General features: G+C 39.3%; 1 protein-coding gene and 1 long non-coding RNA gene across 4 annotated transcripts in view; both read right to left on the bottom strand.

Moving 5' to 3' along the window:
* Nucleotides 1-25,963, bottom strand: part of LOC139762385 (uncharacterized) — a 152,870-nt gene that overhangs the window by 103,280 nt on the left and 23,627 nt on the right. For 2 of the 3 annotated variants that reach the window (XR_011715705.1, XM_071687211.1), the window contains exon 5: nt 18,628-18,648. The exons of the other annotated variant lie outside the window; for it this stretch is intronic. Coding sequence is in view for 1 of the 2 variants with exons in the window: in XM_071687211.1 (XP_071543312.1) it covers nt 18,628-18,648 (21 nt within the window). In the remaining variant the exon portion in view is untranslated. The remainder of the gene's footprint in view (nt 1-18,627; nt 18,649-25,963) is intronic. 3 annotated transcript variants of the gene reach the window in all.
* Nucleotides 10,014-12,968, bottom strand: LOC139762386 (uncharacterized). The gene is made up of 2 exons (XR_011715706.1): nt 10,382-12,968; nt 10,014-10,135 (listed from the first exon to the last, which is right to left on the bottom strand). It is a non-coding gene; the product is annotated as an uncharacterized lncRNA (long non-coding RNA).

Here is a 25,963-nt window from a genome sequence, read left to right on the forward strand (position 1 = left end):
AACGTGTGTGTATATATATTATTCTTTATGTTTATTTTGCTTTGTCGCTGTCTCCCGCATTTGCGAGGTAGCACAAGGAAACAGACGAAAGAAATGGCCCAACCCACTCCCATACACATGTATATACATACAAGTCCACACAAGCAAATATACATACCTATACACCTCAATGTACACATATATATACACACACAGACATATACATACATACACATGTACATAATTCATACTGCCTGCCTTTATTTATTCCCATCGCCACCTCACCACACATGGAATAACATCCCCCTCCCCCCTCATGTGTGCGAGGTAGCGCTAGGAAAAGACAACAAAGGCCCCATTCGTTCACACTCATTCTCTAGTTCGTTCACACTCATTCTCTAGCTGTCATGTAATAATGCCTGAAACCACAGCTCCCTTTCCACATCCAGGCCCCACACAACTTTCCATGGTTTACCCCAGACGCTTCACATGCCCTGATTCAATCCATTGACAGCACATCGACCCCGGTATACCACATCGATCCAATTCGCTCTATTCCTTGCCCACCTTTCACCCTCCTGCATGTTCAGGCCCCTGATCACTCAAAATCTTTTTCACTCCATCTTTCCACCTCCAATTTGGTCTCCCACTTCTCCTCGTTCCCTCCAACTCTGACACATATATCCTCTTGGTCAATCTTTCCTCACTCATTCTCTCCATGTGCCCAAACCATTTCAAAACACCCTCTTCTGCTCTCTCAACCACGCTCTTTTTATTTCCACACATCTCTCTTACCCTTACATTACTTACTCGATCAAACCACCTCACACCACATATTGTCCTTATACATCTCATTTCCAGCACATCCACCCTCCTGCGCACAACTCCAACCATAGCCCACGCCTCGCAACCATACAACATAGTTGGAACCACTATTCCTTCAAACATACCCATTTTTGCTTTCCGAGATAATGTTCTTGACTTCCACACATTCTTCAAGGCTCCCAGGATTTTCGCCCCCTCCCCCACCCTATGATTCACTTCCGCTTCCATGGTTCCATCCGCTGCCAGATCCACTCCCAGATATCTAAAACACTTCACTTCCTCCAGTTTTTCTCCATTCAAACTTACCTCCCAATTGACTTGACCCTCAACCCTACTGTACCTAATAACCTTGCTCTTATTCACATTTACTCTTAACTTTCTTCTTTCACACATTTTACCAAACTCAGTCACCAGCTTCTGCAGTTTCTCACATAAATCAGCCACCAGCGCTGTATCATCAGCGAACAACAACTGACTCACTTCCCAAGCTCTCTCATCCACAACAGACTGCATACTTGCCCCTCTTTCCAAAACTCTTGCATTCACCTCCCTAACAACCCCATCCATAAACAAATTAAACAACCAAGGAGATATCACACACCCCTGCCGCAAACCTACATTCACTGAGAACCAATCACTTTCCTCTCTTCCTACACGTACACATGCCTTACATCCTCGATAAAAACTTTTCACTGCTTCTAACAACTTGCCTCCCACACCATATATTCTTAATACCTTCCACAGAGCAACTCTATCAACTCTATCATATGCCTTCTCCAGATACATAAATGCTACATACAAATCCATTTGCTTTTCTAAGTATTTCTCACATACATTCTTCAAAGCAAACACCTGATCCACACATCCTCTACCACTTCTGAAACCACACTGCTCTTCCCCAATCTGATGCTCTGTACATGCCTTCATCCTCTCAATCAATACCCTCCCATATAATTTACCAAGAATACTCAACAAACTTATACCTCTGTAATTTAAGCACTCACTCTTATCCCCTTTGCCTTTGTACAATGGCACTATGCAAGCATTCCGCCAATCCTCAGGCACCTCACCATGAATCATACATACATTAAATAACCTTACCAACCAGTCAACAATACAGTCACCACCTTTTTTAATAAATTCCACTGCAATACCATTCAAACCTGCTGCCTTGCCGGCTTTCATCTTCCGCAAAGCTTTTACTACCTCTTCTCTGTTTACAAAATCATTTTCCCTAACCCTCTCACTTTGCACACCACCTCGACCAAAACACCCTATTTCTGCCACTCTATCATCAAACACATTCAACAAACCATCAAAATACTCACTCCATCTCCTTCTCACATCACCACTACTTGTTATCACCTACCCATTAGCCCCCTTCACTGAAGTTCCCATTTGCTCCCTTGTCTTATGCACTTTATTTACCTCCTTCCAGAACATCTTTTTATTCTCCCTAAAATTTAATGATACTCTCTCACCCCAACTCTCATTTGCCCTCTTTTTCACCTCTTGCACCTTTCTCTTGACCTCCTGCCTCTTTCTTTTATACATCTCCCACTCATTTGCATTTTTTCCCTGCAAAAATCGTCCAAATGCCTCTCTCTTCTCTTTCACTAATAATCTTACTTCTTCATCCCACCACTCACTACCCTTTCTGATCTGCCCACCTCCCACGCTTCTCATGCCACAAGCATCCTTTGCGCAAGCCATCCCTGCTTCCCTAAATACATCCCATTCCTGCCCCACTCCCCTTACCTCCTTTGTTCTCACCTTTTTCCATTCTGTATTCAGTCTCTCCTGGTACTTCCTCACACAAGTCACCTTCCCAAGCTAACTTACTCTCACCACCCTCTTCACCCCAACATTCTCTCTTCTTCTCTGAAAACCCATACAAATCTTCACCTTCGCCTCCACAAGATAATGATCAGACATTCCTCCATTTGCACCTCTCAGCACATTAACATCCTCTCTCCTAAACTCTTGCTTTTAACTCCCTAACCAGCCCATCCATAAACAAATTAAACAATCATGGGGACATCACACACCCCTGCGCAGACCGACATTCACTGGGAACCAATTACTCTCCTCTCTTCCTACTCATACACAAGCCTTACATCCTTGATAAAAACTTTTCACTGCTTCCAGTAGCTTATCTGCCACACCATATACTCAAAAAGACCTTCCACAAAGCATCTCTATCAACCCCATCATATGCCTTCTCCCAATCCATATATTATATACAAATCTGTTTTTCTAAGTATTTCTCACATACATTCTTCAAAGCAAACACCTGATCCACACATCCTCTACCACTTCTTAAACCACACTGCTCCTTCCCAATCTGATGCTCTGTACATACCTTCAACCTCTCAATCAATACCCTCTCATACAATTTCCCAGGAATTCTCAACAAACTTATGCCTCTATAGTTTGAACACTCACCCTTATCCCCTTTGCCTCTAAGCAATGGCACTATGCATGCATTCTGCCAATCCTCAGGCACCTCAATCCATACATACACTGAATATCCTTACCAACCAATCAACAACAGTCACCCCCTTTCTTAATAAATTCAACTGCAATACCATCCAGCAATGCCACCATGCCAGATTTCATCTTTCACAAAGCTTTCATTACCTCTTCTTTCTTAAACAGATCATTTTCCCTGACCTTCTCACTTCAGACACCACCTCAACCAGAACACCCTATATCTGCCACATTCAACAAACCTTCAAAATGCTCACTTCATCACTACCTGTTATCACTTCCCCCCTTGTCCCCTTCATTGATGTTCCCATTTGTTTTCATGTCTTACACACATTACCTCCTTCAAAAACATCGTTTTACTCTCCCTAAAGTTTAATGATACTCTCTCACCCCAACTCTCATTTGCCCCCTTTTTCAACCCTTACACATTCCTCTTGACCTCCTCCCACTTTCTTTTATACATCTCCCAGTCATTTGCACTCCTTCCTTGAAAGTATCTTCCAAACACCTCTCTTTTCTCTTTCAATAACAACTTTACTTCTTCATCCCACAACTCTACCCTTTCTAATATGCCCACCTCCCACCTTTCTCCAGCCACATGCATTCCCCACACATGCCATCACTGCTTCCCTAAATACATCCCATTCTTCACCCACTCCCCTCATGTCATTTGTTCTCACATTTTGCCATTCTACAATCAATTTCTCTTGGTACCTCCTCACTCAAGTCTCTTCTCCAAGCTCAGTTACTCTCACCACTCTCTTCACAACATTTTCTCTTCCTCTTTGAAAACCTCTACAAATCTTCATCTTTGCCTCCACAAGATAGTGATCCCTCCAGCTGCCCCTCTCAGTACATTAACATCCAAAAGTCTCTGTTTTACATGCCAATCAATTAACACAATCTAATAATGCCCTTTGACCCTCTCTCCTACTCATATATGTATACTTATGAATATCATCTCTCTTTTTAAACCAGGTATTCCCAATCACCAGTCTTCTTTTTAAACCAGGTATTCCCAATCACCAGTCTTTTTTCAGCACACAAATCCACAAGCTCTTCACCATTTCCATTCACAACACTGAATACCCCATGTACGCCAATTATATCCTCAACTGCCACATTACTCACCTTCACATTTAAATCAACTGTCACTAATACCTGGTCTCGTGCACCAAAGCTGCTAACACACTCGCTCAGCTGCTCTCTTACCCTTTCATTACTTACTCGATCAAACCACCTCACACCATATATTGTCCTCAAACATCTCATTTCCAGCACATCCACCTTCCTCTGCACAATCCTATCTATAGCCCACGCCTCGCAACCATATAACATTGTTGGAACCACTATTCCTTCAAACATACCCATTTTTGCTTTCTGAGATGATGTTCTCACCTTCCACACATTTTTCAACGCTTCCAGAACTTTTGCCCCCTCCCCCATCCTGTGACTCACTTCCGCTTCCATGGTTCCATCCAATGCCAAATCCACTCCAGATATCTAAAACATTTCACTTCCTCCAGTTTTTCTCCATTCAAACTTACCTCCCAATTGACTTGTCCCTCAGCCCTACATTACCTAATAACCATGCTCTTACTAACATTCACTCTCAGCTTTCTTCTTTCATGCACTTTACCAAACTCAGTCACCAGCTTCTGCAGTTTCTCACATGAATCAGCCACCAGTGCTGTATCATCAGTGAACTACAACTGATTCACTTCCCAAGCTCTCTCATCCACAACTGACTGCATACTTGCCCCTCTCTCCAAGACTCTTGCATTCACCTCCCTAACAACCCCATCCATAAACAAATTAAACAACCATGGAGACATTACACACCCCGGCCACAAACCAACATTCACTGAGAACCAATCACTTTCCTCTCTTCTTACTCGTACACATGCCTTACATCCTCGATAAAAACTTTTCACTGCTTCTAGCAATTTACCTCCAACACTATATACTCTTAATATCCTCCACAGAGCATCTCTATCAACTCTATCATATGCCTTCTCCAGATCCATAAATACTATATACAAATCCATTTGTTTTTCTAAATATTTCTCACATACATTCTTCAAAGCAAACACCTGATCCACACATCCTCTACCACTTCTGAAACCACACTGCTCTTCCCCAATCTGATGCTCTGTATATGCCTTCACCCTCTCAATCAATACCCTCCCATATAATTTCCCAGGAATACTCAACAAACTTATACCTCTGTAATTTGAGCAAACAAACTTATACCTCTGTAATTTGAGCACTCACATTTATCCCCTTTGCCTTTATCGTACTTAATTGCTGCTTCCTGCATCAGTGAAGTAGTGCCAGGAAACAGACAAAGAATGGCCCATCCACTCACATAAATATTTAGCAGACCACGATATAATGTATTTCAGATTTACCAGACAAATAACAAATTAATCAATAATGATAAAAAAAAAAATAAAAAATCTTAATCACCACACCATACGCATTTCATTTTGCACTTGTTTTTGATAGCAAGTGGTGTACTCAATTTGTTTCAGTCTCAGTCTGTCTCAAGCTATTGTGTGGTCAGGTTGTAATCCTTGCAATTCAAAATGGCATCGAATGATTGTAAGAAGTACAATGAAAGCAGGTAGTTTGTCCTTACTTTATTAAAAAGAAGCATCCTTTCACAGGAATGGGGTGGCATCACCCCTATCTCAGTCTGATTCCTGCCTCCAAATGCCAAGTGAGAGTTCCAATGCTGCTAGGTGCCTACCATCCAACTATCATAACACACACTGAACCCTATGCCCCCCTCACAAGATTTTGGTACTAAATGTGACATTTTGTTACAAAAACAAAATGAAAACAAAACAAAAAAGGAATGAAAAGAAAATTCAACAAGGTATAAGACAAATACATACACAAATCACTGCTCAGCAACAATATACTTCCTTCACATGCAAGCAGAACAAAAATGACAAATGTGTTCACTTTTCACTGGAGCCACCACAAGCATAATCTTGCAAGCGTGTGGGGTGGAATCTCATACGCTGTGGGCGCCGCCACCTGAGAATGGGTGTCACCACAACTGGGGGAAAAGCCACTGCTGGCAGGTACTCCCCTTGACCCACAAGTGTTGTGGAGATCAGCAAAACTCGAAGGTGGGGGTGATGTCAGTTTCGCAAAGACAGGTGGCCAATGCTGTTCTGCTTCACCGAGTATTGTCTATACAGCTTCACCTCCACTACCACTTCCGACCTGTCCCACACCTTCAAAGCAACATCTTGCATACAGATGGGTGCCTACAGATAACTGGGGCAGCACAGCAGCACCACCAGAAGGGTCGCTACACATGAGACCCTGGTGCTTTGCTACAGCCCACTCCCTGTTTTGCAGAGCAGTTCTCAATCCCTAGTTTATCAGATAATGTTGCCGGGGTGCCGGGACACCATCTCCCAACTGTCTTCCTGCTGCCAGCTATGCAGGTGACTTATTCCCCTCTCCAAGGAGGGTGTTGAGATATTGGGGCACAGACTAAATCACTTTGCTGTTGTGCAGGCTACCTCAAACAACCATGTTGCCCCTTAACACCCGTTTGGCTCCCTTTACCACTGCTTCTGCATGTCCACTGGACTGGGGGAAGTGCGCTGAGATGTGGGCCATGATTCCCCCTATTTTTTTTTTTTTTAGAAAGCTTCCATCTCCTTCCTGCCTAGATTGGTTCTGCTATCCAAGGCGATTTCCTTGGGGTGCCCCTTCTAAAGAAGATGAGCAGCTTTACAATAACTTGGGATTTTCCCACATAGGCTCAAATCCTACTCACTGCGCCATTTAAGAGATGCAATGAAACCAGGTAGTCCATCCTCACTTTATCAAAAGGTGTATCCTTTCACAGGAAAGGGATGGCATCACCTCTATCTCAGTCTGACTCCAGCCTTCAACTGCCCAGCGAGCATTCCCAGGCTGCAGGGTGCCCACTGCACAACTATCGTACCACACACTAAACCCTACAGTGATAGAAGAGTTTAAAGAAAGGATGTGGACTTAAATATGGCACAGAAATGAGTTACATTCGATTTAACAGACTTTTAGCATTAACGGACACCCCCTTCCCTCTATTAGTCCGTTAAATTGAGGGGTCTACTGTATATCTGGATATGTGGATAGGGAGTTGAGGTTTTGGTGCATTACACAAGACATTTAGAGATGAGCGTAACGAATGTGGCCTTTTTTGTCTGTTTTCCTGGCGCTACCTCACTGACAATGGCAATGCCGTTTCCTATGGAACAGGGTGGCGTTGGGAATGGATAAAGGCAAGCAAATATGAATACGTACAAGAGTATATATGAATATGGCTGTGTATGTGTATGTATATGTATGTATGTGTATATGCTGATATGTATATGCATATGTATGTATATGTATGTGTATGAGTGTGTGTGTATATATGTGTGTATATGAGTAAATGGGTCTTTCTTCGTCCATTTCCATTCTGACTGACTGATCGGATCATGAAATGGATGTAAGTTCGATGTTTGTCAGCACAGCACTTAGAATTCACATGCCTGTGCAGCATTCCTTTATCCTAATCAATATCTATGATGATTATCTCATTTTTTATCAACCAGCTTTATCATACAATTCTGAGGTTTCTTTATACCTTTTAAGATTCTTTAGTTCATGGACTGATTCATCCAAACTCTCAATGAATTTTTCAGCAGCTATTTCATCAGCCTTTGCTGCTTCACCTGTGACTCAAACATTGTGCAAGTTATATCTTCTTTTAAATCTATTGAACTAATTATGACTTGCTATGAAGTTCTCGCTCCTTCAAAGTCTCTAAAAGACTTTTAGCCTTCACATGAATTGTAAGCTTAGTGGTACACATTTTTGAATTTCAATTTCATGAATGGGCCCTTGTTGTTGCTTTGTTATTATTGTAGACTTCATATGTGGCGAACCTTCCACTGCTTCACGTATTTTTTTCTTTGTCCTTTAAAACTGTGGAGACCATTGAATGGGAAAACTGTAGATCAGATAATATCACATAAACTTTTCTCCTCTTTTATATTGGGTGATTACCTTCATTATCAATTCCAAATTGTGCATCTTCCTTGGCTTCCTGCCAGATCTATAAACATGTGATGGGTTTTTTCCTCTTGCTTGTCATCTTCTTTGGGGTTTAATGCAAAAACAGTTTAATCTAGCACAAAAATTTGTTGATTCACTTGAATAACACATGCTTACTGAATGTTAACTGAGAGCAAGAACTGAAAGAGATTCTATAATTACACAATGCTGGATCATCTGACATTCACTCTCATATGCATGCAGCCATAAGCACTGGCAGACATGACCAAGCATAATATCTATATTTACATATATCTTTTAATTTATATTTTTTCCATTCATATGTACTGATGATCGTCAGTCACATAGGTCATAGGCTGGGGAGCATCTGTATAGCATTAAAGAGAGGGCCTTGATTAGGTCATCTGTAGCCCACGTTGTCTCTGCTACCATAATAATAATAATGATGATAATCCCTGGGGATAGGGGAGAAAGAATGCTTCCTACATATTCCCTGCGTGTCGTAGAAGGCGACTAAAAGGGAAGGGAGTGGGGGAGGTGTCCTCCTCTCCCGTTTTTAATTTTCTAAAAGAAGGAACAGAGAAGGGGGCCAAGTGAGGATATGCCTTCAAAGGCTCAGTCCTCTGTTATTAACGCTACCTCGCTAATGCGGGAAATGGCGAATACTATGGAAAAAAAAAAAAAAAAATAATAATAAATAATCCTCCTCTCCCATTTTTAATTTTCCAAAAGAAGGAACAGAGAAGGGGGCCAAGTGATGATATTCCCTCAAAGGCTCAGTCCTCTGTTCTTAATGCTACCTCGCTAATGCGGGAAATAGCGAATAGTATGGAAAAATAAAAAATAATAATAATAAATAATAATAATAATGTGCATAGAGATCTAAAAAACACCTCAAAACTGCTGAAAAGCTGAAAATCATTGAGCATCATGAGCATGGAGTTGCTAACATGCCAAGTAAGCCTCATCTCTGACCACATTCAGAGTAACATTAACTGCTCCCTGAACACTTTCAGCCTCAAAGGAATAAGGTAGATTTCCATTAGACATTTATTTCTTAATCCTTTGAGTGCACATTATGATATCACAGGCATTCCCTACCATTGCAATTTTGACATAAAAAAATCTAAAGTAGTTAAGAAGCTTTTTACAACTTTTCTAACACAGTAAAGAACCTTTTTACAACTCTTCTAACACATACGCAAAAGAAAAAGTCTATATCTTATACTAATATCTAATGATAGACAATGAAAAATATTTTTTTCTGATAATGAAACACATAATTACACCATAATATAGACAAACTTTACAACCCTAAGCTTATCTGCCACGTCCACTTCAATTCTACTTGAATAAGCATTATGGTGTCATAGGCATTCCCTCCTAATGCTATTTTGCCATCAAAAAAGAAAGCGCCATTATGAACTTTTTTACTACTTTTCTAACACACACTCACACACACACTAAAAATGTTATATCTTACACCTACTATTCTTAGAAAGCATGAGAGACAAATGAAAAATATTTTTTTCTGAAAATGAAAAAAATTTCTTTCTATAATAATACTGACACACTTTAGCACCCCAAGCTAATTGCTGTGTCCACTGTAACTCAATTGTTTTTAACGGGTATAAATCAAATATCATAAACTCATGCAAAATATTTTAATCTAACATACAAATGTACAAAACTAAAATCAAGAATGCAACATCTCTGAGACAGCCTATATCAATTCCTGCTCAATCTGCTCTGCTGTCAGCAATGTCTTCCTCTTTCCACCCATAGTGTCATGGAAAGAAAAGAGAAAAATATTAAGTGGAAGCATTAGAGTTAAAGGGATGACTGTCAAGGTTAAAGGGAAGCCCATCAAGTTTAAAGAGATGCACATCAGGGTTAAAGGGATGTCACCTCATCTCTCATCAAAAAATGTATGTCAGAAATTTTTCTTTAAGAGGCAGAAATATAAACATTAAATATTCACAGAACTTATTAAGATGTTATGATGTCTATAACTTACCTGTTGAGGTGAAGTTAGTTCACAGATTACAGCTGACTGCTGCTTTTTACTTTCCTTCTACCACATACAATTGGAGATGGAAGCACTTACCCAGTTCTGGTTTTCACTGCATGATTCAAAGAATATGGAAGATTGCTTGGGTACAAAATAGGTAAGATCTTTTCTGTTTATGCTTTTTTCCACAACTCCTTCATTATTAGGTATCTTTTCCCTGATACAGTATGTAAATTCTAGTTCATTACCACTTATTACTAATCCATCAGCATTTACTTTACATCACTTTCACTCTGATATTTCCATCACCTAACATTCCTGATCTGTCTGCAGTGCTGGTGGAAGTGTTCGATCTTCTTGCCTCAATTAGAACCTCCTGTTTTTTGCCATGTTTATATCTTTCTGTGTCTCTCTCTCTCTTACCTTAGTTTATCACATCCGATGAATATCCCCATTGAATTACATTTATTTTCTACTTTTTTTTCCTGCCTATGTTGCACCTCCTGGCTAGATAACTCAAAAGCAAATGTCAACACAATTAAATGTCCTCTTCTGTTTTGATTACAATCATCATTTCTTCTTTTTTCTTTATCATGGACACTGATATATAGCAATTCCACAGTCTCCAGGGGTCCTCTAATGAGCATTTCTTTTCTGTTCCCCTTTCCTCCTTATCTGGTCCATGATCTTCATTATCTATTATTATACATAAATACAATTCCACAGGCTCCAGAGGTCCTTTTAATGAGCATTTCTTTTTTGTTCCCCTTTCCGCTTTATTTGGTGCATGATCTTCATCTAAGCTAAATATAATTACAGATTTTTGTCTGTCAATCTCCTGGTTCATTAATCTCTCCAACTATGGCGCAACCCACCAATAAGTTTGTTTCAATGTCTTCTGTCTTCTTACAATCTTTTTTACATACTGATCCAGTACACTCTGCACTTTTCTAAACTTCCTTTGGTTTATCTCTCATCTAAACACAACTTTCATGATCAGAGTTGATTCCTCAGTCTCTTTAACTCCTCCTTGAGTTGTGTTAACTTTCGAAAAGTCTTACTTTCTATTTCCCATATCTCCAAATATCTGTTCTCTGGACATTGTTCCCTCATCCCTCCCTGTCTTCTCCTTGTAGGTCCTGTCATAACTGACCTTATCACATTCCTTTATTTGAGTCCACACCAAACTGCAGTTCAATTTGAAAGAAAAAAAAGTTTGTACTTGGTTTTGTTAGTGTTTGTTAACAGGTTTATCCTAACTCTTCAGTTAATTTTCTCTGCTTTCTTTAAGACTTCTAATTTTGCCTTGGCTCAAGCAGTACAAATGATCTTAAACTGATACCCCAAAATAATACGAGTAACAGCAATGAAGCTTATCAACTAAAAATATTCTCATGATAATTAAAATCTTTGACTAACACTGACAATGTTGCCTTTAGGTTACAGCCTCAGTTTTATGCAGGAAAGCTTTGCTATCCTTGTTCAATTACCCCATGGTGGTTACTCACTCTCTTTAATAAATGGGTCTCCTTTAATGCACTATAAGAAATCTATTCACTGAAGATGGCAACACCACTGGGCATCTGATCTGAACTTGTGAAACATTCACTTAAAAGCTCTATCAAAATTCCGAAATTTGCCACATTCATACTTAATATCCAACATACATATCATTTAGGGGCGCCTTCATATTCCATCCCAAAAACTTTAAAAAACAGGGAGCACTGCCTAAAGCTCTTCCCTGGTCAGTTGTGTGTGTGTGTGTGCATGTGTGTGTGTGTGTGTGTGTGTGTGTGCACACATTATTACCTTTTTGTACTGTATGGGGTGGAAGTTTACACTTGTGGGGCCCCATCTCTTAAGCAGCCTCAATAATCATACAGCTTCTTAAATTCATGTATGCTGTCTGCATCTACCATATCTTCAGTCATTCTTGTCTATTCATCCACCATTCTTATACTTTAAAAATACTTCCTTACATCTATCTTAACCAGTTTCTTGTTTAATTTCAAGTTACCTATTCTGGTTTATCTATACCTACATCTCTCAAAGAGCTGTTCAGTGTCCACGGAATCAATGTTTTTAAAAACTTAAAAACTGTGATCAGTCACCCCACACTCTTCTTACTTCCAAGGTAAGCAAATCTAAGGCCTTCAGCCTTTCCCTGTAACCCAGCTCTTAATTCTGGTGCCATCTTTGTTATATATCTCTAGGCCCTCTCTATTAGCTCTATGTGCTTCTTAAGGTGCAGTGACTAAACTTGAGAAGTATATTCTGGTTTTTGCTTTTCCAGGATATGAGAAGCTTGCTAAACATCTCCTTGTCCATTTACTTGAAAGCTAATCTGATATTTGCAAGAACAAAGTCTACCTCCTTTACTATTCTCCTAGTGTGGTACTTGGGGACAGGTTACGGATGATGTTGATTCCTATGCCCTTCTCACAAACAAAATCTTGAAGCTTATTTCCTGCTAGATAATAATCATGCTGAGGGCTTCTTTCACTTTGTTTCATCTTCATTACTTTACTTTATCAGACCAACTTTGGAGCCACTTTAGGTTCCCTTACAAGTCAATGTAATCCTCAACACTTTTCACGTCACTCATGACTTCTGCATCATCTGCAAGCATATTAAGGAAAGTCATTCACATAGATCAAAAAGAATAAAGATCCTAAAACATAACCCTGAGACACCCCACTAATGGTCACCACCTATTTGGAGAAGGCTCCTCTTTACTAAGGTAATATAGCCATTGGAGGAGTCTCCCTCTAATTCCTGCCAAGTATTCAAGCTTCATAAGCAGCCTCCTATGCGGTACTGTCATATGCATTCTGGCAGTTGTGTGTCTGTGATTACTATCAGTGTGTTAGTGGGGATTCCTTTTGCATTCATCTCGCCCCATCTTTTAACTTTGTATATATGTACCGTGTCTTTATTCCCATGTATGTATGTAAACATGCATACTCTAGCCTTAGTGTGTGTGTGTGTGTGTGTGTGTGTGTGTGTGTGTGTGTGTGTGTGTGTGTGTGTGTGTGTACTGTACAGGGAAGGTATTTCACCTTGCTAGGACCATTCTTCAGTACTTTACCTTCTTTGAGGAGTGAATGTTTCACTGCTTTATGTATCATCATGATTGTTTCAACTGTTGTTATCACTGTATACTTCTGGATCACTGAACTCTTTGGAGGATTACATAACATAAATGTGTTTCAGAGGAAGAGGAAGCTGGTTGTAATGGGTGATATGAATGCAAAGATGGAATGTGATGAATTTGGCAAGATGGGGATTGCCTGGAGTAAATGTGAATGAAAGTTATTTTGTGGATGTCTAAGCTGATAGATTTTTTTCCTTTCCAACCCCCCTTTTCAGCACATGATGATTTACAGATATACATGAACGAAAAATGATGGCAGAGAAAAAGGGTATGACTGATTTGAGGCAATGGACAAAAGGTTGAGAAAGGTGGTGCTGGATGGTAGCCATGCAAGAGGATTCCCTGAAGATTCTGACCATTCTGCAGCTCACTGGAAGGAGAGGACCTGGGAGAAATGGAGGTATGGCTTTAGGAAGAATGGAGAGGTAAAAGTGTTGGCAAGGGAGATGAGGAATTAAAGAATGTAGGAGGAGAATGAAATACAGGTGACATAAAGTTTAGATGAAAGTGCAGTAAGTATAAAAATGCAGCCATATATGAACGGAGGCTTTAAAATGTTCTGAGAATGACTGTTAAAGTTTGTAGAATTAGCAGCTGGATACAAGGCTGTGAAATATAAGAATAAAAGTAGAAATGCATAGTGAATGGATGAGATTAGAAATACTGTGGAAGAGAAGAAAAAGGCATAGGGTACATGGTAGATTCCTCCAAAGGAATGTATCAGCGGAAGTTCAGCAAATGAGGGAAGAATATAACGTGTAAGTGGAATAATATTTTCAAAGAAGTGTTCAACGTCTATGTCATCCCCAAACTCTTATCTCTTTGAAAGTGGGTAAATATAAAGCCTCCAGTCTTTCCCTACAACTCAGCTCTAAAAATTCTGGTCCCATCTTTATTCCCTTTCCTACTTCTTTTCTATTTGCTCTTTGTGCTTCATTTGAATCATATGCTAGTTTTAGCCTAAGAAGGATATGAACAGTGTGTGTGTGTGTGTGTGTGTGTGTGTGTGTGTGTGTGTGTGTGTGTGTGTGTGTGTGTGCATGCGAGCGAGCACAGCTGTGCATGTGACCTACAAGATGCAAAATTGTCACGAGTTAACTATGTTTCAATTTTACTTGTTAATATTTAGTCCATTGATATTTCTTGGAAGAAATTGGTATATGACAAAATCTGGTTTCTACAGACCATCCCCTTCCCTAACTAGTCTCTAAGAATGGGTGTTTAGTGTAGGTGAGTACAAATACATAATTACACATAAAATGCACTTTTGAAATACCTGAATGTGCTGAAAGATAAATAAATTGCTACTAAAAAGTTTTTCTTTTTTTTTTTTGCTTTGTCACTGTCTCCTGCGTTTGCGAGGTAGCGCAAGGAAACAGACGAAAGAAATGGCCCAACCCACCCCCATACACATGTATATACATACGTCCACACACGCAAATATACATACCTACACAGCTTTCCATGGTTTACCCCAGACGCTTCACATGCCGTTTTAATCCACTGACAGCACGTCAACCCCGGTATACCACATCGATCCAATTCACTCTATTCCTTGCCCTCCTTTCACCCTCCTGCATGTTCAGGTCCCGATCACACAAAATCTTTTTCACTCCATCTTTCCACCTCCAATTTGATCTCCCACTTCTCCTCGTTCCCTCCACCTCCGACACATATATCCTCTTGGTCAATCTTTCCTCACTCATTCTCTCCATGTGCCCAAACCATTTCAAAACACCCTATTCTGCTCTCTCAACCACGCTCTTTTTATTTCCACACATCTCTCTTACCCTTACGTTACTTACTCGATCAAACCACCTCACACCACACATTGTCCTCAAACATCTCATTTCCAGCACATCCATCCTCCTGCGCACAACTCTATCCATAGCCCACGCCTCGCAACAATACAACATTGTTGGAACCACTATTCCTTCAAACATACCCATTTTTGCTTTCCGAGATAATGTTCTCGACTTTCACACATTCTTCAAGGCTCCCAGGATTTTCGCCCCCTCCCCCACCCTATGATCCACTTCCGCTTCCATGGTTCCATCCGCTGCCAAATCCACTCCCAGATATCTAAAACACTTTACTTCCTCCAGTTTTTCTCCATTCAAACTTACCTCCCAATTGACTTGACCCTCAACCCTACTGTACCTAATAACCTTGCTCTTATTCACATTTACTCTTAACTCTCTTCTTTCACACACCTTACCAAACTCAGTCACCAGCTTCTGCAGTTTCTCACATGAATCAGCCACCAGCACTGTATCATCAGCGAACAACAACTGACTCACTTCCCAAGCTCTCTCATCCACAACAGACTGCATACTTGCCCCTCTTTCCAAAACTCTTGCATTCACCTCCCTAACAACCCCATCCATAAACAACTTAAACAACCATGGAGACATCACACACCCCTGCAGCAAACCTACATTCACTGAGAACCAATCACTTTCCTCTCTTCCTACACGTACACATGCCTTACATCCTCGATAAAAACTTTTCACTGCTTCTAACAACTTGCCTCCCACACCATATATTCTTAATACCTTCCACAGAGCATCTCTATCAACTCTATCATATGCCTTCTCCAGATACATAAATGCTACATACAAATCCATTTGCTTTTCTAAGTATTTCTCACATACATTCTTCAAAGCAAACACCTGATCCACACATCCTCTACCACTTCTGAAACCACACTGCTCTTCCCCAATCTGATGCTCTGTACATGCCTTCACCCTCTCAATCAATACCCTCCCATATAATTTACCAGGAATACTCAACAAACTTATACCTCTGTAATTTGAGCACTTACTCTTATCCCCTTTGCCTTTGTACAATGGCACTATGCACGCATTCCGCCAATCCTCAGGCACCTCACCATGAGTCATACATACATTAAATAACCTTACCAACCAGTCAATAATACAGTCACCCCCTTTTTTAATAAATTCCACTGCAATACCATCCAAACCTGCTGCCTTGCTGGCTTTCATCTTCCGCAAAGCTTTTACTACCTCTTCTCTGTTTACCAAATCATTTTTCCTAACCCTCTCACTTTGCACACCACCTCGACCAAAACACCCTATATCTGCCACTCTATCATCAAACACATTCAACAAACCTTCAAAATACTCACTCCATCTCCTTCTCACATCACCACTACTTGTTATCACCTCCCCATTTGCGCCCTTCACTGAAGTTCCCATTTGCTCCCTTGTCTTATGCACTTTATTTACCTCCTTCCAGAACATCTTTTTTTTCTCCCTAAAATTTAATGATACTCTCTCACCCCAACTCTCATTTGCCCTCTTTTTCACCTCTTGCACCTTTCTCTTGACCTCCTGTCTCTTTCTTCTATACATCTCCCACTCATTTGCATTTTTCCCTGCAAAAATCGTCCAAATGCCTCTCTCTTCTCTTTCACTAATAATCTTACTTCTTCATCCCACCACTCACTACCCTTTCTAATCAACCCACCTCCCACTCTTTTCATGCCACAAGCATCTTTTGCGCAATCCATCACTGATTCCCTAAATACATCCCATTCCTCCCCCACTCCCCTTACTTCCATTGTTCTCACCTTTTTCCATTCTGTACTCAGTCTCTCCTGGTACTTCCTCACACAAGTCTCCTTCCCAAGCTCACTTACTCTCACCACCCTCTTCACCCAACATTCACTCTTCTTTTCTACTAAAAAGTAATATGATGAAAAACTTGTTCTCAAGATAAAAGGGCTGCTGTAAAAGGGTTGCAACCTTCTTTCATATATGTATAGTTTTTTGTATGTTCGTTTTTTTTCACATTTCAATTTTTGGATTAAAGAGGCCTGAAAATGCTCTCTTTCTGATCTCATATATAAATCAAAAGGTTGGTTATCTGAATGAGGACAGATGAATAATTCTTAAGAAATTGGGTATAAAGAAATTAAAATGAATAAGGTATCATATATCTTTTGCAAAGGAGATATAAAACTGGTAAAGCAGATAAAATAAAAAATCAATCTTTGGTTAAAAAGAGTTAATAGAAAAAAGTACCTAATATAAGCAAGATTATATTTCTATTCAACCTATAATTACCACATAACCAGTTTCTATGAAAGTCTGGGTGTTACCCAGGACCTTTCTAAAGGTTCCTGCAACCCAAAGCTTAACTACATTCAGTACCTGGGAAATGTTGACTCCTTTGGAGTGAAAAGTCTTTCGACAAGACTATAATCCCAATGATACACCCTCGCCAAAGGTGACTTTTCACTCATTAAGTAACTTCAAGCGTGTGGAGTCCAGTAACACCAAAGCAAGAATAGAGCATATGTAAAGAATGGAAAATGTACCTTGGGTGTAGAGAGTGAAGATCATGCACGTCACCCTAATGAAAGGTAAAAAAACATTTAATCACGTACAGAGATGTAAACAAAAATACAAACATAAAACTATGTACCAATTCTTTTTTTTCCTTCTATTCAAGTTTAAAACCAGAGTACAAAAGATAAAGAAAAATCATACAATGATGCAGAATAAAGTAGAAAAGGAACACATCAAACAGATAATAAGCCTCATGTTTGATTATAACTGAGTGAGGCTAGTGTAGTTCCTAGCTTTCTTAGAATCTCTAATTTTCAGATTAGAACATACTTCCATTAAGTATCAGACAAAATCTTACTTCCATTAAGTAATCAGTATACAGACACTAGAGCACGCATGTTGAAATGATGAAATAAAATGCAGCCACAGATATAAAAGCAACACATCTCTATGAAACAATCTAACATAAGATTGGTGTATTACCTGATATAAAAAGAATTCCCTCTGTAAGTCTGAGTGTTCCTAACAATAATTATCACTACAATGTTAAATAATAAAGCAAATTATCATCTACAAAATCAAGTGACCATACTAAACTTACTCAGTTATCATATAAATGAATGCAATGACATCAAGCTACAACTTCAAATTCTAAAGACGTTTCGAAGTTAAAAACAAATGAAAAAGTTCATTGAGACATATAAACAAAAAACTTTATATGGCAATTTGACATCCTCTTTTAACTCTAACTAAGAGAAATTAAATGTATAAAGTTGTTTTCCAACCTTAATCATCCTCAACTCAGGCTGAAACAACAACCCAAATATCACCATTACTAAATTTGCTAACATATCAAATTATTAAGTGGTCTGCCAAGAATGGACATCAAGATTTTTTTCTTTGGGAGGACTCTAAACCAACTGTTCTGAGCCTCATGCTAAAATGCCTGAGAACCAAATTACTATAACTGCAAAAACACAAACAAGTATATATATCTATACTAAGTGCATCTGCGAAAAGCACTATATTTTGTGAATGTTCCATTCTTGGCAACATACCCTCTCCAACATCCAAAAAAGGCTAGCTAAGAATGTGTATGATAAAAATCTTCAAGACAATGAAATAAAAGAAATTTCAGTCGTGAATAAAGGAGACTGCTGTTCTGTAAGTTAAGAATCTAAAGAAAAAAATTATAATTATCATGATTTTCTACCCAATATTCCAATTGGACTTCCAAGCCACTCAATAACAATAAAAATGACATCTTTATAAGGTCTTGAATTCTTAATTCAAACCAGTACAAAAAAATGAGAGAAAAAGATTTTGGATGTTGGTGGGTCCCAATTTTACATTATTTACAGTCTGAGAATCATAATTAAAGGAATATAAAGCAGCAATGTCTTATGCTACATAAGATTTATCATTTACTGAGCTCTATGAGGTACTCCATATGTGTATGATTTATTTCTTACCCTGTCAATTAATTTCTATCTCAGAACTATATTTTCTTGAACATACTATTTGTGCACAAAAGAGGTCTTTGTTTTTTGTGAAATTTGAAACAAGCGATATGCCAATACTTAATCATAAAAAGTTGCACTGATGACTTCCTAATTCTTTCTCTAATATAGAACTGTGTGATCCTGAAATATCTAAATGACCTGACATGTCAAGTGAAGACCCACTGACAACATTAGCTATTATAATGCCTGATTGACTAAGCAGCCACAAACCCAAGCCAAATAGAATATTAAAGCCTCACTACAACTCTGTTCACAATTTATCTATCATGTCAAAACAAAGTCTAAGGCCAAATGGATTAAAGTACACAAAGTAGGACATAAATCCTAATTCATGCTTTTCACAAACTATATAAATCCTACTTCATGCTCTTCACAAACTGTCACAAAACAGCTTCTCTCAACAGTATATCAAAAACTACTCTTCTGTACTGCACTGAAAACATTTTCAAAAAGACTATAAGCATTTTCATCAGGTAGCAAGTGGTGGTGGCTACTCACTCACATGCAGTCAAAGCATTTCCCTACAATCTACCTTTACGGCAAGTTAAAATAATACAAATAGGCACCTTATGCTTGAAGGGTATGAGTCAACATGCTTCAGTGCACATTACATAAGAAAGATCAGTTCAAGATTATGCTAAATCAAAAACAAAAAATAAACTGAATGGCAGCTCAACTTTTCAAAAATATTATTCATGTACAAGCTGAACCCCTACCTTTAGTCTACATAACTGAGCTTTGAAGAGTGAAAAGTTGTTTCCCTCCATGGTAGTGTCCCATAAGCTGTGAGAATCTCTTGATCCCTAGAAGTCAGTATCCTCTAACCCCTTGCATTCCATTAAGATATCACCCTGAAACCTTCAGAAACCACCCATTCAGGAGTTGCAGCCTAGCTTACTGCAGGTCTGCATTCTGCCAATCAGCAGACCCCTCTTGGTGATGATATCATCGTCCTGTTAGCTAACAAATGGAGGCCTGACCACCAAATAATTCTTGGAATATGGGCATCAGCTTAATGATGTTTACCATCAACAAGGAAGATATTTTGAAAGAGGGGGAAGGAAGGTTTGGAGAACTAAAGAGACAATTCGCTTGTGGGACAACGTCCCACAGAAAAAGTTTATCATTCATAAAAACTCGCTTTTCTCTCCATGGACCATGTGGAACTCCTGCTGTATTTTTTACAAAGACGAAACTGAAGCAGTGAAACCTCTCTTGATACTACTGGGGCAAAGCACTGACCAATCAAGTAAAGCAGACATAAACAGAATGGCACAAATACCAGCAATACACAAAGGCAGTTCCAAGATAATTCCAAAACAATATAGAAAGGTCAGTATAATACTTCGTACAATCAAAATATGTGAGTGCTAAAGAAACACTAGTACATTATGAAGCATCATAACAGGATAAAGTTAATGAATGAAAGACGGCAAGGATTTATACTAAGTACACAAACACAATTAATAATGCACTATGCACTATAATGATATACAATAATCTTTATCAAATGGTAAGAGAATGTACACTGTTATTCTAGATTCTGTAAAAGCAATTGACTGAATTGATTATGAAGTGCTATTAGAAAAGGAGCAAGATAAAGCATCCAGGGAATAGAAATGTGAATCAAAGGGTTTCTAACCTTAAGAAAATTCAGAGTAGTGACTAGTGGAACGATGTCCAATGAAGAAGATATGTTTTCAAATATACCACAAGGCCATATATCATGTTACAGTACTCTTTGCAACTATCACATCAGATACTTACTAATAATTTCCTCAGAAATCCTACAGCTCTAAGGCTGCACTAAACTCAGTAGCAAGGATAAAAAGATCTCCTTTGATGCGAGATGTTCTCTGATGAAAGTGTACTATATTTTGTCAAATGACAACAATACACTGACTTTTTATCCACAGTGTAATCTCAAGCAGGTAGAGTCCAGTGATATAAACAAGGATGTTCAGCAGATAACAAAAGTATGTAAAACTCACTCCTCTCACACACTCTCCCAAACTCCCACCTACTTCTGAAGTTTCTCACTTGAATCTGCCACTAGCACTGTGTCATCAGCAAACAATAACCAACTCACCTCCCAAGGCCCCCTACCCCTGACAAACTGCAGACGTGCTCCTTTCTCAATGACTCTTGCATTCATCTCTCTCACCAACCCACCAACAAACAAACCAAATACCTACAGACCCACCCTCACCTGTAACCACTCACCCTCCTCTCTTCTTACTTGCACATACAACTTACTCTCTTGAAAAACTTCATTGATTCTAGTAGATTTCCTCCCACTGTATATTTGTAGAACCTTTCACAGATCATCTCTATCAACCTTATAATATGCTCTCCCCATATCCATCAATGCCTTCGATTTTTCAAACTCTTCTCACACATTCTTCAAAGCAAACAACTGATCCACAAATCTTCTACCACTACCGAAGCCACGCATCTCCTCCCCAGTCTGAAACTCTGTGCATGGCAACACTCTTCCATACAACTTTCAAAGTACGCCCAACAAACTTAAACTTCTGTAATTCAAACAAAGCAGGAGCATGCAACTATGAATACACTACAAAGGGCAAACCTCGAAACCCCAAAACCAAGTTCCTACATCAAACTTTTATCTATCCACAAAAGAGAAAAGAACTCTGTCCCAACTTTCTTTGTGTATAATCTAACAGAGCACACAAGATCTTCAGAAAAGCTTACTGTGAAACAAAATACAGCTTAAAAGACATGCATGCACACCTGGGAAATGCCATCCATCTCCTGCAAACAATATATCTCCCCAGGTGAAAAGCCATCTAGAGGATGTGCAACTGCAACAGTTAAAACATTTGAAGTTTGGGCCATGAAAATCAACAAAAGCCATAAAGCTAATCAAACAACATGCTACCATTCTTTTCTAGCCAGAAGCTTGACCCTTTAACTACACCATGCCACCAAGATAGTCCTTAGGGTTCTCGTAGAACAATTGGGTTACACTCCCGGCCATGTGTCACTACAGCAGAATGTTGTAAGAGTATATGTGCGGGTGGGGGGAAACGGAAGGGGGAAAAATTGGAGGGGGGGGTTGGGAAAAAATTTTTATCGGGGCTCCTGGAAGGGCAGGGGGGAAAAGGCCAAAAAAGGAATAAAAAAATTTGGAATTTTTAAATTCAGTGGAAGGGAATTTAAAAAGGGGGCATGTAAAGGGTTTTTGGGGGTAAACCAGGGGAAAGTTTTGTGGGGCCTGGATGTGGAAAGGGAAAATTTTGGTTTCAGTGCATTATACTGACACCCTTGAGACTGAGTGTGAACGAATCTGGCCTTTGTTTTTCTTTTCCTAGCCCTCCTCACGCAATGAGGGGAGAGGAGGTTTTTTAATCCATGTGTGGGGGGGGTGGCAACAGGAATGAAAAAGGGGTTTAGACTATGAATTATGTACATGTGTATTATGTATATGTCTATGTGTTTTATATATGTATACGTTGGGGAATGTATAGGTATGTATATGTGCGTTTTATGGACGTGTATGTATTTTACGTGTGTATGAGGGGGGGTTTGGGCCATTCTTTCATCTTTTTCCCTTGCGCTACCTCGCTAACGCAGGAGACAGCAAAAAAATTTATAATAAATGAATAAAAAAAATTCAGTGGATTGAACAAGGCTTTGTGAAGCTTTCTGGGGAAAACCCCATAAAAAGTTTTTTTGGGGTATGTAAAGGGGTGGGGGTTTATGATTTCATGGTTGGAATGGGGGTGGGTTGGGGCCTTTTTTGTTTTTTCCCTTTGCCCTACCCCCGCAAAGGGGAAAAGGGGTTTTTATTTAATTTTTGGGGGGGCAACAGGGAAAGGGAATAAGGGGTAAACAATGTTATGGGGTAAAGTGATAATAAAAAAGGGGGCAATGGAATAAAAAAGTATACTTTCCCGGAAACCAGGAAAAAAAAAAAATTTTTTTTTAAAAAAAAAAAAAAAAGGGGGGAAAGGGAAAACTTTTTTTTCCCCCCTTTTTTGGGGGAAGGTTTTTTTTGGGGGGGAAAAAAGGGTTTTTTTTGGGGGGGGGGTTTTTTTTTTTTCCCCCCTTTAAAAAACCCCCCCCCAAAAAAAAAAAAAAAATTTTTTTTTTTTTTTTTTTTTTTTAAAAAAATTTGGAAAACCCCTTTTTTTTTCCCCCCTTTTTTTTTTTCCCCCTTTTTTTGGGTAAAAATTTTTTTCCCCCTTTTAAAAAAACCCTTTTTTTTTTTTAAAAACCCCTTTTTTTTTTTTTTTCCCCTTTTGGGGAAAAATTTTTTTTTTTTCCCCCCCAAAGGGCGGGAAAAATTTTTTTCCCCCCTTTTTTTTTTAAAAAACCCTTCCTTTTCCCCCCTTTTTTTTTTTTTTTTTTAAAAATTTTTTCTTTCCCTTTTTTTTTTTCCCCCTTCTCTTTTTTTTCCCTTTTTTTCCCCCCCCCCCCCCTTTTTTTTTTCTCTCTCTCTCTTTTTTCCCCCCCCCCCCCCAAAAGAAAAAAAAAAAATTCCTTTCCAAAAAAAAAAAAACCCTAATTTTTTTTTTTTTAAAAAAAAAGGGGTTTAAAGTGGCAGCCCACTTGCTTAACAGATAAATCTACCCTAAGCCTATTATCAGATGGAACAAGCTGGGGTACCTCTGGAAAGGTTGGGCTTTGTGGTTCTTGGGTCTCCCACCTAACCTTCAAGCACCCCACACAGTTTTTCTTTCCCTTACCTTCATATTCCAAGCTTTTGTACTCCTACAGACTTTTCATCCTTACAGGGAAATATAAACAGCATAAAAGTAAATTTAGCCTAGTTATAACCACATGGGGTCTGCTGCTCCAATCCTATCGCAGAAAATGGACAGTGTTGTTTTCCTCTTAATATCCATAATGATGGGATAATTGTTATTCTCCTTTCATTTCTTTATAAACAGTCTAATCCATAAATGAACTTTATTTGTAATTTCAACAATAATATTTATACAGATACTGCATATATATCAAAAGAAATGTTATAAGACTCTGCCTGCTTGAGGTTACACTGCGAGTGAAAAGTCACCTTTTGAAAGGCTGTACCACTGGGAGTACAGTCCCATCAAAGAACTCAATCCAAAGAAGTCTTCATTTCCCTGCTACTGAAAGTGATGCAGCCTCAGACTGCAGAAACCTTTATAAAGGTCTGTGGTAACAACAGGACTCTTTCAGAAAAATTGGCCCTGGGTATATCATAAATAAATAACATCCCTGGGGATAGGGTAGAAAGAATACTTCCCACGTATTCCCCGTGTGTCGTAGAAGGCGACTAAAGGGGATGGGAGCAGGAGGCTAGAAACCCTCCCCTCCTTGTATCTTAACTTTCTAAAAGGGGAAACAGAAGGAGTCATGCGGAGAGTGCTCATCCTCCTCAAAGGCTCAGGTTGGGGTGTTTAAATGTGTGTGGATGTAACCAAGATGAGAAAAAAGGGGAGATAGGTAGTACGTTTGAGGAAAGGAACCTGGATGTTTTGGCTCTGAGTGAAACATAGCTTAAGGGTAAAGGGGAAGAATGGTTTGGGAATGTTTTGGGAGTAAAGTCAGGGGTTACTGAGAGGACAAGAGCAAGGGTAGGAGTATCACTACTCATGAGGCTGGAGTTGTGGGAGTATGTGACAGAGTGTAGGAGAGTAAACTCTAAAATGATATGGATAAAACTGAAAGTGGATGGAGAGAGATGGGTGATTATTGGTGCCTATACACCTGGTCATGAGAAGAAAGATCATGAGAGGCAAGTGTTTTGGGAACAGCTGAGCGAGTGCGTTAGCAGCTTTGATGCACAAGACCGGGTCATACTGATGGGTGATTTGAATGCAAAGGTGAGTAATGTGGCAGTTGAGGGTATAACTGGTGTACATGGGGTGTTCAGTGTTGTAAATGGAAATGGTGAAGAGCTTGTAGATTTGTGTGCTAAAAAAGGACTGGTGATTGGGAATACCTGGTTTAAAAAGAGATACACATAAGTATATGTATGTAAGTAGGAGAGATGGCCAAAAAGCATTATTGGATTATGAGTTAATTGATAGGCGCGTGAAAGAGAGACTTTTGGACGTTAATGTGCTGAAAGGAGAAACTGGAGGGATTTCTGATCATTATCTTGTGGAGGTGAAGGTGAAGATTTGTGGAGGTTTTCAAAAAAGAAGAGAGAATGTTTGGGTGAAGAGAGTGGTGAGAGTGAGCTAGGGAAGGAGACTTGTGTGAGGAAATACCAGGAGAGATTGAGTGCAGAATGGAAGAAGGTGAGAGCAAATGACATAAGAGGAGTAGGGGAGGAATGGAATGTATTTAGGGAAGCAGGGATGGCTTGCGCAAAAGATTCCTGTGGCATGAAAAAGGTGGGAGGTGGGCAGATTAGAAAGGGGGGTGAGTGGTGGGATGAAGAAGAAAGATTGTTAGTGAAAGAGAAGAGAGAGGCGTTTTTACAGAGAAGTAGTGCGAATGACTGGGAGATGGATAAAAGAAAGAGGCAAGAGGTCAAGAGAAAGGTGCAAGAAGTGAAAAAGAGGGCAAACGAGAGTTGGAGTGAAAGAGTATCATTAAATTATAAGAATAAAAAGATTTTTGGAAGGAGGTAAATAAAGTG

Source organism: Panulirus ornatus, chromosome 43 (genome assembly GCF_036320965.1).
Source record: "Panulirus ornatus isolate Po-2019 chromosome 43, ASM3632096v1, whole genome shotgun sequence".
In the NCBI taxonomy this organism is placed as follows: domain Eukaryota; kingdom Metazoa; phylum Arthropoda; class Malacostraca; order Decapoda; family Palinuridae; genus Panulirus; species Panulirus ornatus.